This window comes from Lactuca virosa, chromosome 4 (genome assembly GCF_052849685.1).
Source record: "Lactuca virosa cultivar CGN04683 chromosome 4, Lactuca_virosa_CGN04683_v6, whole genome shotgun sequence".
Taxonomy (NCBI): Eukaryota; Viridiplantae; Streptophyta; class Magnoliopsida; order Asterales; family Asteraceae; genus Lactuca; species Lactuca virosa.
Genome location: NC_136429.1, coordinates 97120516 through 97139339, shown reverse-complemented (window position 1 = coordinate 97139339; position 18824 = coordinate 97120516). Strand labels below are relative to the sequence as shown.

Genomic DNA, 18824 nt, shown 5'->3' with positions numbered 1-18824 from the left:
ACTAATTAAAACATATGATCTCATATTAATATATTATAACTTATAATATATTCACAAATCATATATAACCTTCTCTCAAGAATCCATCCTAACAAATTGTCATGATGATATGCAACCCAAATGGACCATGCTACTCTCGGGTCAAGTACATACCAATAATAGTTATGGTCTTAGACATCTAATCCAACAGTCTCCCACTTGGATAAGTGTAAAACTATTATTGTAAGTACGACTCCAAAACCCGACTAGCAATCGTAGCTCTTAAAAGCCGTTGTCGAACTCTGATCTAGTCAATGACATGTCCATTAGATAAGGGATCATATATTCCTCCATTCTAAATATCATATGGATTGAGACATGGATTATAATCATTCTCTCCGTCCATCTGTTGTTTCCTGATTTCCGATTTATGACGACCAACTAATTGAACAAATCAAATCAGTCCAGGCCCGGCCGAGCACTTACGTTTGTCATCATTAAATCATCGAGGGGCCCACAGATATCGCTTTTATCCACATGGGGTAAAAGGAACAGATAAAATTCGACTCATATACTTGTACTAACTACTTGTTGAATCATACACAAAGGCATGTTTTATAACATCAAGTGACTGATGCGTTTTCGTACAATCAATGTACAACCAACTCATAGTTAACAACTCATATCTCTAGGTTTGAAGAATATAAGATATTATCGTCTCATGATCACTCGTGATAAAATCCATGAATTGATTTAAATGAGTGTGGATTTAATCTAATACTCGAATCTTATTCCAGGAGCACTCATGAATACTGCAGCTATGTCTAGACATACTACATACCCATTCATGATAGTCTTGCCTCAATACCTACTTCCAAACTATGATCGACTGTGGATGGTTTGAACAACCTAGTTATTCGGGAAGTCAAAACATGCAAAGTGAAACACAAGAATAATACTAATCCTATATGGCCCCAAAACTTTTGAGTCATATTGATTACTCATTATTCATTGTATAATGTTTCAAATAATCAACTTAATACTTGAACTAAAACAATAGTTGTCCCATGCTACAAGCATGCACACCATGTTTACCTATGGTCCTTACTTTTGGAATAGATCAATTGAAAAGATTTCAATGATACCCATTTCACAATTCCAAATCCTTATCGTAAATGTAAGAACACCAAATTCTTGTCATTTACTATAATATGTTAGATTCTAAACTTATATGCAATGATCCTCTTGTAATGACTATGCACAAAAGTCACAAAGACTTGGCAACAGACATTACAAAGTATTCCAATGGAGAGCAATTCCATGGAAACAAAGTCTCACATTCAAAGTACATTCCTTTGAACATCCTTCTTGCATTAAGTTTTCTAATCTTACACAGATTTAATGAATAACTTCCACCTATGGAAACATTTCCATATTCCCATTTTGACTATCACTTCTGAACAAGAGTTTCCTCTTTTCAGAATATGTCAATATGGTCCTTCCAAAATTTACACCATATTTCCAACTATTCATGAGCAACCAATCTTTGGTAAACCTTCAGATTGTCCTCGACAATTGCTTAATAATTTTAGTCATATCCAGTTCTATTCCTTTTTCCCTCTTAATGCCCTAGGCATTTGGAAAAATTAGAACACATAGAAATATTATAGCATATGCAATCGATCCTATACCCGAAGCATATGGGATACGATTCATAATGTCTCACATAAAGACATGATACTAGACCAATCTTTTGCTATAATATTTCTATTTACCATGTTCTCATGATTCGAATTATGAAAAGAGACGACGTAATCATAATCGAATTTTAGAACGCAAATAATATTTCAATATACAGAATTTCCTTATATTGAACCATTCCATCATAGCATTCATATATATACCTGACTAAATTTAATTAAAATCTTAATCTAAGCTTTTAGAATTGGAATGAAGTATGAATTTCTCTCCCTTAATTATAGAAAAACAACTTTTCAAACCCTGAGACTTTGCGACTTGAAACTTTTGTTTTCTATAATTAACATTGCTAACTCACAACACTTACCATAATCATTATGCTCCCACTAGCATAATAATAATTATTAGCATAACACTTATGCTCCCAATAGCTTTGACATGTATTCAGAAATCAGTTGGACTTCTAGAAATCAATACTTATTGACTTTCATTACCAAAGTTCAGATTTCTGATACGAGATGCTTTGATAAAACTTTATCTAATCTTCCCAAAATCATACGTATTTCCTTAGATAGCTCACATGTGTGTCTAAACAATTATGAAGAGGGATGCCGTAATCATAATGTTTAGACCTTTTTCCATTCTCACTAGTCCATGTTAGTGTGCCGGTTAACCACACACGCTCCACTAACGACTTTGAGAATGCAAATATCACAATTGCTATCTACTTAAAATCTACTTAGTGAAAGCGTTTCCTCACGATCATTTTTATGAATTGGAGAGAAACCTTATGACACTTAGATATTTATGGTGTATGTGTTCCTATCCATGTAAATTTGTCATAACCATAATCACAAGACAAGGTTAGTGACAAATCCAAACTCATATGGACTGAACTTGTTCAATCTTAATTTCTTGTCACCTGGCAGCACGAGGGCCTACCATTGCTTCCAAGTAGTTATGCAAACAACTGAGAACTCATAGAACTCACATGCATAGTCAACTTTAACTGGAATGGGCACAAAAACAAGAATATGTCAACACGATAGGTTATAAACCTCAAGTCGTGTGCAAGTGATAAACAATACCCTTGATTAGTTCTTGAAACTTTTCAAGATCTTTAAGACTCCCACTGACCTCTTGACATATAAGATTCTATTGTCAAGAACCATTCCTTGACAAAGCAAATATTCAAGAGTTAGTGCGGATTCTTATCAAGACAAACACATCACACAATTGGCCTTAGTTGGTCTTTGTCTTATCCAAAACATCACAACTCACCAATTTCAAATGTACAAGAGTAGAAAACATTTTACTCTACATTTGATAAGTGTTTTTAAACCTTTTTAACATTATGTCACTCAAGTTACAATCTTGGAGTATGACTATATGACTCAATTTTGGAAACGAAGTATGATTCATCTTTTGATTTAACCATTTCAACAATTCACGATTCATCTTCTTAGTCAAACAAATGCACTAAGATGTCCTTAGAGGATCGATTGTGATATGGTTTTTCATAATCATTAAGATGATCATAAAACATGATACTGAAGTACTCTCCCATCTTTTCAGATTGGAGAAACTTTTATCTTTCTGCCTAAATTGATTCTTCTCATTCGTCCTGCCATACATTGAAACTTTTCCAATGTTTTAGAATTATACTTAAACTTGTAAGCACAACCATATTTACTAAACTTTAGTAAATCATGATGAATTGTCTTATCCTTCTCTGTGGTGTATTTGACCAGCGCACACCCAGTGTACCTGATCCCCTAGTCCTTCACTTGACTCACATATGAATGTGAACAAGGAATTAGTCTTAATTTCCCAAAGATGAAAATTCTCATTCATCATACAATACAGGTTGCATGATTCCAAGTTTCTATCCAACTAAAACTTGGGTGATGAGAATCTTTCCTTATTTGGTAAATTATGACACTACCACAAACGAAAGAGTCAAATCCATTTTCCAATATTGCTATCAATGGAAACATATAAGCAACAATTTTCACAAATGCCATTGTAAGGAAACTTAAAAAATAAATAAATTTCAAAAATTTCCTTTTATTTATAAAACTGCGGAAAAACTTATCCTTACAATGCAAATACAAATGAAAACTATGTTGTTATTTATTCCTAAGCAATCTATCATAACTCTTAAGCAGCAGCTCAAAATTCTGATCTTCGAATCATGCAATCGAAATCCATCTTCGCGATCAGATTCAACATACTCTTCTTCTAAGCTTCCTCTCCTTTTTTCGATTCTACAAAACATCAAAATGCGACCTAGTCACATCATGTAATAAGAATCTCCAAATAGGAAATTAGTAGGGTTAGATAGTGGACTTTGCCTGAAGCATAGTCAAATTTTTGACTTTTACCATCCTAGTGAACTTTCAGGTAAATAGGGCAGCTTCGCAACCAATGCCCCTTCCTTTTGGCAATAGAAACATATGGACTCTTTGGAAATGGTACATGGGACTATCTCAGACTTAACCTTTCTCTTTACCATTTGGTCAACCGGGTTGACTATGGCCGATCCCTTTCCATTAGGAAGAGAAGACTTTTCTGGACTTCCAATGTTTCCATTGTCAATGTCCATGTAAGTTTAGGAGGTAGATCTTCTAATCAAATTTGCTCTACCAGTGCTCCAAATCATTGTTGATTCAGCAGCAACGAGCAAATATGTAAGATCTTTAAGGGTCATGTCGTGGTCTGTCGCATAGAAGTCCTTAATGAACTCATTATATGACTCGGAGAGTGATTAAGAACCCAGTCAACAGTCAACTTCCTTGAGACTTCGACACCCAACTCTCCCATCTTGTCAATATGAGACTTCATCTCCAAGATGTGAGCACATATAGACATTGCTTTCCAATAGGGATTGAGTGACCTTGAACTATTCAAGAACTTGTGGGTTAGGGAGAATAATTGGAGGAGGTGGAGGATGTGAAGTATGATTTCCAGTCCCATTAATGCACAACAAATGGATTAATCTTTCACCTTGATTGCCATTTGGGATATCATTTTCATTAGGAAGGCTTTATCCAAAAGGATAAGGAAGACCATAGTTGTCATAACTAGACATCTATGACGGAGAAATTCAAGTTTAGTTGATTTAAGTCCTTAATATAACACCCAATATGGAATATTAAGGCTAGGACCTAACACAATATTTTATAACTTGGAAGAGGGATGCCGTAATCCAAGCTACAAAATATTTGAAGGTAGGTAAATGACGATTTACCAATTTCCACCATGAAAAACGAAAAGAAATTTTAGGTCTTAAATAGATTGAAACTCCTAGATCTTTTAAGATTCATTGAACTATTCAATGGCATGTTTAAATCTCGATTGTTCCCTTCATGTTTGTGACTGGGATGCCGAGGATCACAAACAAGGAGTGAATAACCATGCAAATTAACTTGGTACACTTAATGTTACAACCACCTAATCAATGTGCCGATTAACCATACACGCTCCATTGATCTATGATTAACATCAAGCTACCCTTTGCCACACATTGTCAGTCCCAGATTAGTGTGCCAGTTAACCATACACGCTCCACCAACGACTTAACAAGGTGCAAAGTGCAATTTCATGGGTTAGCACCAAATTCACATTTTCATAAGTAACTAAGATTGGAAATTTATAAGAGTTTAGTTACTTAGTATTTATCATTATACTTTTAATGAAGGGAGAATTAATGTCCTGTCCTACCCGATCGGCTACCGACCCTCCACCAGTCAAGGAAGCGGTGGGTGAGAATGGACACCCATTAAACTGCCATTTTACAAGCAGTAACCTTATACCCCCCCTTATAGACCGGCTTCGTGAATGAGGCCTAATAACGGTAAGACTGACTTACTCTTATACATATATATAAATATTAAACCTATAATATTATAATAGTATAACGGTTGAATTTTAAACTTTTAAAATTCTAAGGGTTTAATTTGGAATTAAAGTATTCATGGGGGGAAACTTTACAAATTCCAAAACTTGAGGGAAAGTTTTGAACAATTCAAAAACTTTTGGTTTCCATAACTTATGAGTTTAAAGTAGTTTAATGAAAAAACTCTTCAAGTTCCATAACTTGAGGACAAGTTATCGAAGACTTTAAAAACATTAAAAATGAGACTCTTCATTTTCATAACTTATGGAAATTTTATGAGTTTTAAAATTCATAAATGAGACTTTTCATATAACTTGAGGACAAGTTACAAAAACTCATATTATGAACAACTTTTAGATCAATTTGAATCGAAAACCAATTATCACATAATTTTTCTATTAATTTAAACTAACTCATAAGAACAAGATAATTCATATCATCAATCTTCAAGAAATTAGCATAAACACATAAACTAATACAAATCTTTAAATTATGACAATTATCTTTTAATTGGATGAGAATCATCATTACCATAACAACAAAATCAAATTTTATGAACAAAAGCACTTTGTGGTAATGATTCTAATCCAAAACAGGCCAAAAAAACTTGAATATATGTTGTGAAGGGCTCCAACTCGCCGAGTGCAAGAACCAACTCGACGAGTTGGATGAGTTTACACATGGACACATCGAGTCCCTCAATGGACTCGTCGAGTCCCCTGTCCAGACAACAAAAAATTCGATTTTCAGCTTTTTTCAGCAAGTAGCATCAAGTATAATTTGAAAACAACCCATGGCTCTGATACCACTGTTGTGTTTTGTATACTACAACATCCTATGGTGCACATACAACCCTAAATACCTTGGATCTATGTTTTCACTAATTATACATGCAATGGTGTTTCCAAGGTATTAAGCCTATAACTAGCATGCAATTGTTATATACCATACAAGATACTAGTTAGGGTAACATACCTTTTATGTAGCTTGAAGTCTTGATGTATTTGGCCTTAAGAGCTTAGCCCTAATAGTGTGGAAGCCTCAAATGAAGTCACAACACATCATGGACAAAGGTGGAACTTGAGAGAGAATTCCTTCTACACCAAAATCAACTCCATAAGCTCCAAGAACTACAAGTGTCGATTTTGGCTATGGAGTGACCTATTTATATGTAGGATTCCAAGGGTCATGGGTATAACCCAAATCCATACCCATGGGTTTTATGATCCATGGTTCATGTGGCCCAACTCTTTATGTATCCATACATAAACTTGGTCCAACATGGATCATAAGCCCAACACATATAAATATAACTAATTACCATAATTAGTCCCCATAGATTTAATTAGTCTCTTTTGATCACTAAATTAATTCCAAATTAATTCTTGATCAATACTAATTAAAGCATATGATCTCATATTAATATATTATAACTTATAATATATTAACAAATCATATATAACCTTCTCTCAAGAATCCATCCTAACAAATTGTCCTGATGATATGCAACACAAATGGACCATGCTACTTTGGGGTCAAGTACATACTAATAATAGTTATGGGCTTAGACATCTAATCCAACAAGAAAATCATGCAAGAGTCACAAAGATAGCAAGCATCCTACATACACAAGTTAGTGGGCCGACATTGGTGTCTTCGACCCACAAGCATAGTGAAAAAACTCACCTGAATCGAAGAACTCAGAAACACTACGACACGATCCCTTCTCTGCACTGCTTGCACTCGTGAATCCACTAACACCATATCCAGATAAAATATTAATTAATAGCCCAAAACCTTCAAGTTTGACTGACGGTCAAACTTGGTCAAAAGTCAACGGTCAACGAAAGTCAAACTTCAGGCTAAGTACGCCTAACGTACTCAGCTCGTACGCATGGTGTACTCACCATCCAGAATCGAGACACCTTACGAGTATATACAACGTAATCAAAGGTACCCCCAACATACTCGGTCAGCTGGCACTATTCCATTAAATGCTTATTCTCTTAAGTCCTTTCATCAAACACTCAGATCTAATCTCACAACATCATTCTAAGTCATAAGGCTTCCACCTTTATGACTTTATATGTCTTATTAAAAAAGGTCCAAAAGCCAAAACCTTAACTTCTTAATCCATTAAGACATCATGACACTTGCATGGAAGGAATAGAAGGACCAAGATCACATTTTTATGGATCCTAATAACTCCATAATGTATAAAGTTTCCAACTTTATCCATTAGAATGGTACAAACCACTAAGATCTACTTTTTAGGTCTCAAAGGGGCCAAAAGAGCATCCCTTTCAACTTAATCCATTTAGTCCAAGTCTCCAACCTGTCGATCTGAATCAATAAGATGTTTAGATGGATAAAGTTTCAAACTTTATCAATAACAAGGTCACATATTTTCAAGATCTAAACTTTATGCACTAAAGTGACCAAAAGCTCATAACACGGAAGACTAGCTAGATCTATCAAATGCATCATCAAGATTCAAACTTTATACCTCTAGAAGAAAGATCAAGGTGAAAAAAATCTGGATCTACAAGCTCCAATGCAACTAACACTTCACCAAATAGCTCATTCTTCTCCAAGATGCACTAAGAACACTCCAAAGCACTCGATATCACCTTCTTTTGCTCAAAAGGCTGAAACTATGGTTAGGGTTTTCATGGGAGGGTGTTGGAGAGGTGGAGGCTGAGAATGGAATGGGTTTGGGGAAGTTAAGGAGCTTAAATAGGGCTCAAAGCATGAAAATAGGGTTTGGGCACTGATCACGTACCCCCAACATACTCAAGGATGCCCTAGTACGCCCAGCGTACTTCCCCGTATGCCCAGCATACACGGCTTAACCAAAAATCGTCCTAACTTCAAACGGTCAAAACTTCTTCATTTCAAAGCTGATTTTCAACGATCTTTATATCCAAGGAAATGTATTGAAGAGCTCTACAATATTATCTAAATATATTGGACTAAAAACTACTCGAACAAAAATCCATATTTCATGCAAGAACCCAGCGTATGACTTTTCCCGTTCTACCCTTCGGCCCAAAACACAATTCAAAGGTTTACATCTCAAAACCATCATTGCCTCCTTGCAAAAGGTCTAAATATCGCCTCCTTAAGGCCCAAAGCCTTTACATAATCGACTTCCGGCCCACGGCCCTGAATTACAGAATGATCCTGAACAAGGTGTTACACGTACATTGTTTCTTTCCTTGATTAACCTCTAAGACAAATTTGGGTACACCGATGTTTCCAACAAAGTGTTCTATAATATACCTGAGAGAAATGTTGTTTTGTGGACTGCCATTATCGGGTGTTATGCTCGATCAGTGAAGTTAAATACTACGTTTCAGTAAAGCAGATGATGTGTGAAGGAATTAAGCCAAGTTCAGTCACCATATTAGCCATGCTTTCAGGTGTTTCAGAATATACCCATGTCTACTCTCTTTATGCTTCCACAATCTAATATAGGTTTGATTGTGATTTGCCTTTAGCCAATTGTTTCCTAAGTTTACATGGTAAATATGGAAGTGTCGCTAATGCTAAGAGCTTGTTTGAACCAATGGATAATCGAGAAAGTCTTTTGGGATTTTTTTAGTTTATGCTTATGCTTTGATTGATGATGTTAAAGAAATCTCACAAATATGTCCTATTGACTGATGAGAAAATGGAATTTGATTCAGGCAATCCAAAAGATGATTTAATAGGGAAGAAGATAACAAATTTACACTTTGGTCCCCAGAGTTTCATAAATGTGTCAGTTTTGGTTGTGTAATTTAGACCATAGTTGGTAAAGGACCAACCACGAAAGAAATTTAAATCGTAGGGGTCATTTGTGTAATTTAGATAACTGGTTAACGGATGAATTATTAGAAACTAATGACAATGACTTAACTGACATGTACAGTAAAAGTTAGATGGCCAATTACGCAAATAAATAAATAAAATATAAAACATAAATGGTCAAATAAGACCAAACCCAAAACTTTATTGTGCTCTATATATATATATATATATATAAATGCATGTACATATGTGATGGACATGATATATATATATATATATATATATATATATATATATATATATATATATATATATATATATATATATATCATGTCCATCACATATGTACATGCATTTATATTGCTCTCAAAATAAGGTGACCTTGAACCCCATATCACTTGCATGCCCATGCACATTCTTCACATTATATTCGACATATGTTCCCATATGTAAGTTTTTATGTGTTTTATGCACTGAATACAATTTCTAACGTTATATTTATTATATTAGAAGGGAATATATTTATTATATTAGAAAGGAATTGATGCTCCTATCATTTTTTGAATTAATTAGAATTTAATTATTAGAACAAAACAATTAAAAAGTACGTACTTCACTAACATATATAAATCCTCTTGTAATTTGACAACAAAACAAAATCAAGATAAATTGAGAACCACGATTAATGTAATTGGACTATGGAAAAATAATTAAATACCAATTAATTATACTTTCATGTCTAAAATTCTATTGTCGTGTTTCTATTATCAACATTTAAAATTGTAATAATTATTGTTTAATTTTACATATCTTTTTTTTGAACAACGAAATTTTATTAAACATCTAGCATTACAAAACAATTAAAAAGTACGTACTTCACTAACATATATAAATCCTCTTGTAATTTGAGAACAAAACAAAATCAAGATAAATTGAGAACCACGATTAATGTAATTGGACTATGGAAAAATAATTAAATACCAATTAATTATACTTTCATGTCTAAAATTCTATTGTCGTGTTTCTATTATCGAACATTTAAAATTGTAATAATTATTGTTTAATTTTACATATCTTTTTTTTGAACAACGAAATTTTATTAAACATCTAGCAAGCAGCAAGATGCCAGGTGAAAATAGAAAAAAGGACACTACATGTAGGTCAAAGAAACAACAAATAGAAAAATTCACCACGAAACCCAATTTAAAGAGATCCCTTTACCTTTATTTTTCACCCGACGAAATATAGTCGCCTTTATATCTTCAATCACCCGTACCAAAGACGAGGTAACTTTGTTGAAAATCATGTGGTTTCTAGCTTTCCAAATTAACCATAAAGCAAACAAGATCACCGCATGAGTCACCTTTTTGAGCCGGGGATGGACAATAAACATGAGAGATGAAGAAATATGGGAAAAATGGATAATGACTTAAAAGGGTAATGTATTTTTTGATTTGTACATATTTAGTCACTGACTTTTATTTTCGTCCACATTTACCCCTTCAACTTGTTAAACTATACACATTTAGTCCTTATGACCGGCTACTCTAGGTTAGCCGGTAAAAATGACTTAATAGGGTAATATATTTCTCACTTTGTGCACACATTTAGTCCTTAATATTTTTGTACATATTTAGTCCTTAATATTTTTTTTGTTAGAAAATAAATCATTTTTTTTGTACTCATTTAGTACTTATGAATGATTTCATTAGGTTTTTTTCTCACGACATCTTATATGGGATAGCCATATGGTGGTGAGATAGGTTGAGGTGGTCCTGCTATATGTTGTAGGCCAGGATACCTGGTGTGGGCCCGTTGTAAGGTGTAGGCACGAAGGCTCGAGAAGAGCGGTTGGGTTAAGGCGGCATGCCGACAAACCCTGAGTATTTTAGTCTGATGACTGATTGGACATGTTGCATGTTGGCATTCCAGTCCGATAACTGATTGGGACAAGGAATTCCAATCTGATGAGTGTGAGCTCGTTATGCATGATAATACGTTTGTTGTATCAAGTATTTTGGGGAAAATTCACTAAACTTTGTGCTTACCCAGTTGTTTATGTTTTCATGTTCTATCGTTGATCGTGGAAAGGCGAAGATATGATTGTACACACTTATCAACAGTATTGAGGATTCCGTGTTTCTTATATTACTCTGATTTTCGATAAATTTATTTTGGAATAAACGTTTTTTCTTAATAATAGATTATAATTAGGGACTTTTGCCTTATTTAAAAATTAAAATTTTTGGTTGTGAAAATGAGACGTTACACATAAACATCAACAGCCCCACACACTTCATCAATGAATGTCTCACGTAAGATGTCGTGAGAAAAACTTAAAGAAATCATTCATAAGTACTGAATGAGTACAAAAACAAAACGACTTATTTTGAAACCAAAAAATATTAATGACTAAATGTGTACAAAAATATTATGGACTAAATGTGTAAAAAATGAGAAATATATTACCCTATTAAGTCATTTTTCTCAGCTAACCTGGAGTAACCGGTCATAAGGACTGAATGTGTACAGTTTAATAAGTTGAAGGGGTAAATGTGGACGAAAAAAAACTCAGTGACCAAATGTGTACAAATCGAAAAATATATTACCCTTTTAAGTCATTATCCCATGGGAAAAATCCAGATCGCACAAAGATTGGAGGAGAGTCCATATCTCATTCACTCAAGTACATTGCAACAAAATGTGAATGGAAGACTCATCCTCAAGCCCACGGGTCTCGCTAGTAACCGATGTCAACCTGACTCCTGTTTTTGCAAACTCGGTTTTGGAAGGGAAACGGGTTTAGAACCGCTCTCTGACTAAAGAAATTTAATACTACATATCTATTAAGAACTAGTTTATAACCCGTGAAAACCACGGTTATAAAATTAATTAAATTTTTATAATAAAAATTTATAATTATTAATCAGTTATTTTAAATAAGTCATTTTAAATAAATTATTAATTAAGAGATATATCAAAATTTTAAAATTATTATAACTTCAAATTTAACATATAATTAGAAAATGTAAATTTGAATTTTGAAATAAGTTCCCTAATATATCTACATGACACATGACATAATATTAATGATAAGTTATATTAGAGTGACACTTGGCAAAAAGAGATTAAAACTATTCATTTATTAGAATATGAAGTTTGAAATATGGGGCATAAGTTGTTATAAATTAAGTGACCTTATTCCTAACTTGCATAAAACTAAAGGATTCAATAATAAATTAATTGCACGTAGCCAACGGGCCCCATTTGAAATGTAGTTTATCTCGTTTAAATCAAGAAAATAAGATACATATCTTAAATACATCTCATAAATAATATCTACAATAATAGAGAACGTGTGGACAACGTTTGTGAAATATTATATGGTCAAGGCCCCATTGTAGCCATATCGATATTTGCAATTTGAGTGCTTGTTTGTTTCTATTAAGTACTAACATATCGAATAGCATGTATACGTTAAATCAGACTGAATGTTGAATGATAAATTATTTTACTTGCGTAAAACATGAGTTAAATAAAACTGTTTAAAATACCTAACCAACCCTACAACCAATACAAACAATATTGTGCATGTTTTTGCCGGGACCTGAGATAATATATCGGAGGACAAAGCAGCCTCTTCTAGCGCTTCATGTTAATCTTAACAACCTTTTTCTTAGATTTTACACTATGCATGATTTTGCTATTTATTTATAAAAAACATGTATGGATCTTTTTGTTATCTTTCGTCCACAATGAACCTTCAACTCCTTAGGGGAGGCATACATTTTCAAACTCTTGGTACTATTAGGCCAAAGGCCCTTTCGTCTCTCTCTCTCTCTCTCTCTCTCTCTCTCTCTATATATATATATATATATATATATATATATATATATATATATATATATATATATATATATATATATATATATATATATATATATATATATACCAAAGTCCTTTGGCCTAATAGTACCGTAAGTTTGAAAATGTATGCCTCCCCTAAGGAGTTGAAGGTTCATTGTGGACGAAAGATAACAAAAAGATGGATACATGTCTGAGTTATTGTACGAACCAAAGGATTTATGTGCATCTGTGAACTCCAAAATGAACAGTTGAGAATATTCGTCCACAGTCATATAATTGTGGATAAACCTGCATCCGCAGTCCATTTGACTGCTGATATATATATATATATATATATATATATATATATATATATATATATATATATATATATATATATATATATATATATATATATATATATATATATATATATATATACACGAACCTGCAGTCTAAAAGATAATCATAAGTAAAAAAAAATCGTCAATATTTTTTTTTACCCTAGATATAGCTTAAATGTTGCATTTCGTAAATATTTGTGGTTTTGATTTTGAAAATGCTTGGATTGGTAGTTTTCAAGTTCGCATAAATCTTTATGTTATTGACATTAACTATAAAATAATAATTATTATATTTAATTAATTATCACAACACTTAATATAATCTATTTGCGACTTGTACGTTAATAATATTAAATATAAATATTGATTTTGTGATATTTTACACTATTTTTATTCTCAATTATTTTAAAACTAATTATTTGTTTTTTTTTAATTTGATCTTGATGATAATTTTGATATATTAATAATTGTTTGTAAAGGTATAGATATTCAAATAAATATCAATCCAGATTTATATTTTAGTATTTAAATTTTTTTAGATATTTAAAAAATAATATTTGATTATTTTTTTAATTTATTTGATATTTTGATTTAGGTTTTAGATTTTACATCATATTTAAATCAACAAATTAAATAAATACATTATGATGATAATTCAAAAAAAATTAGAATTAATATGATAATATTTTATATTTATGTACTTAAAGTAATAAATTTAATATACAAGGTGGAAGGGTGAAAGGTTAAGAGGTTTCAAGTCGATATGATAAAAGAAAAAATGTTTCTTTTATATATATATATATATATATATATATATATATATATATATATATAAATATAATTATCTATTTAATATTATTTTTAACAATTTTATGATTAATTAATTTAAATTTTTACTTATACGATTATTTTATAATTTTAATAATGATATTCATTTAAAAATTAATTTATTTGTTGTTAATGGTATGTAATTTATAAATTGATGTTATTATCTTTAATTTTAAATCACTTATTATTATTAGTAAGTTAAAGAAGACTTTTAAGAAACACTTAATATTACTATTAAAATATGAAACATACACAAAATAATAAACTGATAAGATAGACAATTTGTATTTTAAAAGAGATTTGCATGGACAATATGACATATCTATGGTTTTTATAATTTGATTTTATTATTTATTATTATGGTTCATTAGTTTTAAAACCACTTATTATTATTAATAAACGAAAGAAAACTTTTAAAAGACACTTATTATTATAATTAAAATGTTAAACATATACTAAAATATAAAATGACAAGATAGACAATTTGCATTTTAAAGAGACTTACATGGATACTACGGATAATATTGCATATCCATGATTTTTTATTAATTATTATTTTGAAGCAACACAAACATACAAGCATATATACAATATTTAATTAAATATTATCTGTAGCACTTTCCATAACATATGATCGATAAAATGAATTTAATCTAATTTACATTAAAGTTTCAACCACAACATACAATGATTGTCTTAAAAGAATACTTAAACCAAGAAATATATATATATAAAAAAAGAATTATATATAACAAACTTACAAATTAAAAACTTTAACATAATAACATGGCTCGAAAAAAGGTCAAAAACCCTCAAACCAACACAAAACCTTTAAACTTGTTTTTTTTTGTGAATTTTGTATGTGATTTGTATTTGTGTGTCTACTCAAAGAGAATGACATTTTTATAATAGACTATCCATCAACTGCTTATTAAACATATTATATAAGTTATAAAACCTTTCATGATGTGTAATTAATTACTTTCAAGGTGAAAAGGTGTGGGGGTTTAAAATGCATGAGGTGCTTGGAAATTTGTGTGGGGATTTCAAATGCATGAGGTGATAGGAAAAATGTATTCTTTATAAGTATAGTATGATAGTATGATATATATATATATATATATATATATATATATATATATATATATATATATATATATATATATATAGGTTCAAGTGTTTTAACTAAGTATTGTGTTATTGTATGCATAATTGTGGACTAATCAAAAATTAATAGGAAAAACAATAATTAAATAAATCAATAAGGGTAACTAGGTAATTTGAGAAATAACTTCCACAAATACTCCCTATAATTTTGCTAGTTAGGTTGATTTTAACCCAATTCCCCCCTTTTAATGGCGGAGACGGAATGCTACCCCCGATCGACCCAACAAACTTTGATCTCATCGTCGTCGGCACCGGTCTGCCTAAATCCATCATCGCCGCCGTAGCCTCCGCAGCCGGAAAAACTGTTCTCCATCGAGCAGCAAGTGCTGAGTGTTGCGAAAGCTGTAGAGGAGAAAATCAATGATGAAATCGCGGCTTTGGAGAAGTTGGACTTAGACGACACTGAAATCCTGAGAGAGCGGCGATTGCAACAGATGAAGAAGATGGCGAAGAAGCGGAGCCGTTGGATTTCCCTTGGCCACGGAGAATATTCTGAGATATTCTCCGAGAAGGATTTCTTCTCCATTGTTAAGGCCAGCGATCACGTTGTTTGCCATTTCTATCGTGAAAATTGGCCTTGCAAGGTAAATTCCCCTTTTCACCTCTCATTTGATGGAATTAAGAAGAGAAAATGGGAGAAACTATTGCTTTTATTGATTCAAAGATTGCATAGATGTCCTATTCATGAACTAGAAAAGAGCGTATCTTACACAAAGCTAACCATTTAGGGTTCATACATCATTAGGTTTTGAAATTGGCAAATTACAACATATGAAACCGATTTCAGTTTTTCAGCAAACTGCTTAATTGGATTAAAGATTGTTTGAATATTTTAACAGGTAGTTGGCAAACACTTGGGAATATTGGCAAAACAGCATATCGAGACACGATTCATCAAGATTCAAGCAGAGAAAAACCCATTCTTGGCTGAGAAGCTCAAAATTGTTGTTCTTCCAACAATTGCTCTTATAAAAAATGCCAAAGTTGAAGATTATGTGGTACATTATATATATCTACGTGTCTCACTCCTTTCTTTCTTTCTGGTGTGTTTTGATGTATGGATGATATGATAGGTGGGGTTTGATGAGCTTGGTGGGAGTGATGGTTTTAGCACTGAAGAACCGGAGGAGAGGTTGGGGAAAGGTGAAGTTATATTTTTTGAAGGCGAATCATCCTTAAAACCATCAAAAAAGCCTCAAACAAGAAACGTTAGACATGGCTCCAAGTCTAATGATGATTCGGATTCTGAGTAAATGTGCTTTTGGCCTTTTTACCCCTGTCATGGCTGTATCATTATGGTAGTTTTATTATAAAAAAATGGACGTAAGCATAGAGATTCGACTCTTATGTATGTTTTGGAGTTGATTTTGAATTATGGAATTAATTTGTTTATGTAGATGATTCAATGGATGATATTGGTGAGATTCCAATTCTATTGGAATGGAATTATTAGTTCCAATTCTGTTGGAATGGAATCATGAATTCTAATTCTATTGGAATCACAGAAGTTGATGCTTGAAGAACGGACCACATTATTCTTTTAGAATGTATTAGTCGTTGTTAGATTTTGATGTTTTCTTTCCCGTTTTGAAAGTTTTTTTAGTTTTATTTTTTAACAATAAATGTAATTCTTAACAATTGTTACCCGTATTCTATAAGAAATAATGTAGTTTTTGTTTTTATTCTTCAATTGATTGTTCAAGAATTTGTTATTTTACAAGAAGTTCTTAAAGTCATGATCAAGAAATAGGTTCAAAAATATTTTTATTATTTATTGTTAAAGAATATTTTTATTTTTGAGTAAATAATTAAATAAATAAACATATTCTATCAGAATGTCCGAATTAAAATAGTTATAATTCGTAAAATCGGATTTTTAAAATTAATAGAATCTATGATCCATTAAAATATGCAATTTTCCGTTATTAAATCTATATTAATTGACTAAAATACAATTGTAATTAAATTAGATGATATATTTCAATTACATTCAATTCAATAATATATATTAATCACTTTCTTAAAATAAGTAAAATTGATTGGCCCACAGTTATGCATACAATAACACAATAATTACTTTGTATAGAATAACCTAGGCCTATATATATATATATATATATATATATATATATATATATATATATATATATATAATGTAGGATAATATCATATTGTAAGCCTACCATAACCCATATTATTGCAGGGGCCGAAACGTGTATAGGGTCAGGGGCAATGCCCCCCGATTATTTTTATTTTATCTTAACTTTTTTTACTACTATATACATATGGATTCGATCTTATTTTTTCACTATATTTCTGCCCCCAGGTTTATTATGCAAGGTCATCAAAAAAAAATATACAGATGAATAACTCTAAAAAAACCCCAAATATCTTATTTTATTTAATTATCTGATTTGCGGTGTAAGTACTAAATTAGTAAACTAAATAAAGTTATTATCCAAAAAATCAATGAAAAATAATTTAAATCGTTCCTCCTAAACCGAGGATTCCAATTGAAGAGGAAAACTAAAGAGCTATAAAAAATCAAAAACTATTTTAAACTACAATTTCTTGACTCAGTCTTTGAAAAAAATAGAAATCCTTAAATAAATCTTAATTAATAAACCTGCAAAACCAACAATCATCAACAAAACACAGATATATCTCATATCTATAAAAAGATTCTACCCCATCCCGTCAATCCTGACACATTGAACATATACAATGATCTTGACGAGATTTATCATGATGGATCATTGTTAGCAACGAGTTGACTATATTGTTTCATAATTCTTTGACAGCAGACGAGGAACAATAAATGCAACAACAAGATGATGGAGTACAACGAATGAATGCACAGTTCATTACGTGAATGATTACCCGTTAATATTCCAAAAGACTAAAACGAGTGGTCGTCATCTTACTCCGGCAGATGACTCAAGCATACGTGTTGATGGTCTGATAGAGTCGCCATTTCCATTTGTTTAGATGACATACATGTTGATGGTCTAATGCAGACTCGTGTCTGGCTTTCGGTGGACCATGTCGCTTGGTCGGTTAGAAGTTGTGGTTGTCGCCTCTACCACGTGGCGCACTATGGTGCAGCCACATCATCGCTCACGGGAGTTTTTCGCAATCTTTGAAATATCGTAACTTTCACATATGAACTTCGTTTTCAACGTTCTTTATATCCATGTGTTGGTATCGACAAGTACTATAACTTTCCTTTAGATCTCAACAGCTAAATCTCATTCTATTTTAAATTCATATTT

At 31.8% G+C, this 18824-nt stretch overlaps 1 protein-coding gene across 1 annotated transcript; it reads left to right on the top strand.

Moving 5' to 3' along the window:
• The first annotated feature begins 15397 nt into the window (after window positions 1-15397).
• On the top strand, window positions 15398-16838 carry LOC145104801 (thioredoxin domain-containing protein 9 homolog). The gene is made up of 4 exons (XM_079041981.1): window positions 15398-15406; window positions 15837-16136; window positions 16392-16550; window positions 16626-16838. The coding sequence occupies exons 1-4, from the start codon at window positions 15398-15400 to the stop codon at window positions 16803-16805; spliced, it is 648 nt and encodes a 215-aa protein (XP_078898107.1). The 3' UTR covers window positions 16806-16838.
• Window positions 16839-18824: the final 1986 nt, after the last annotated feature.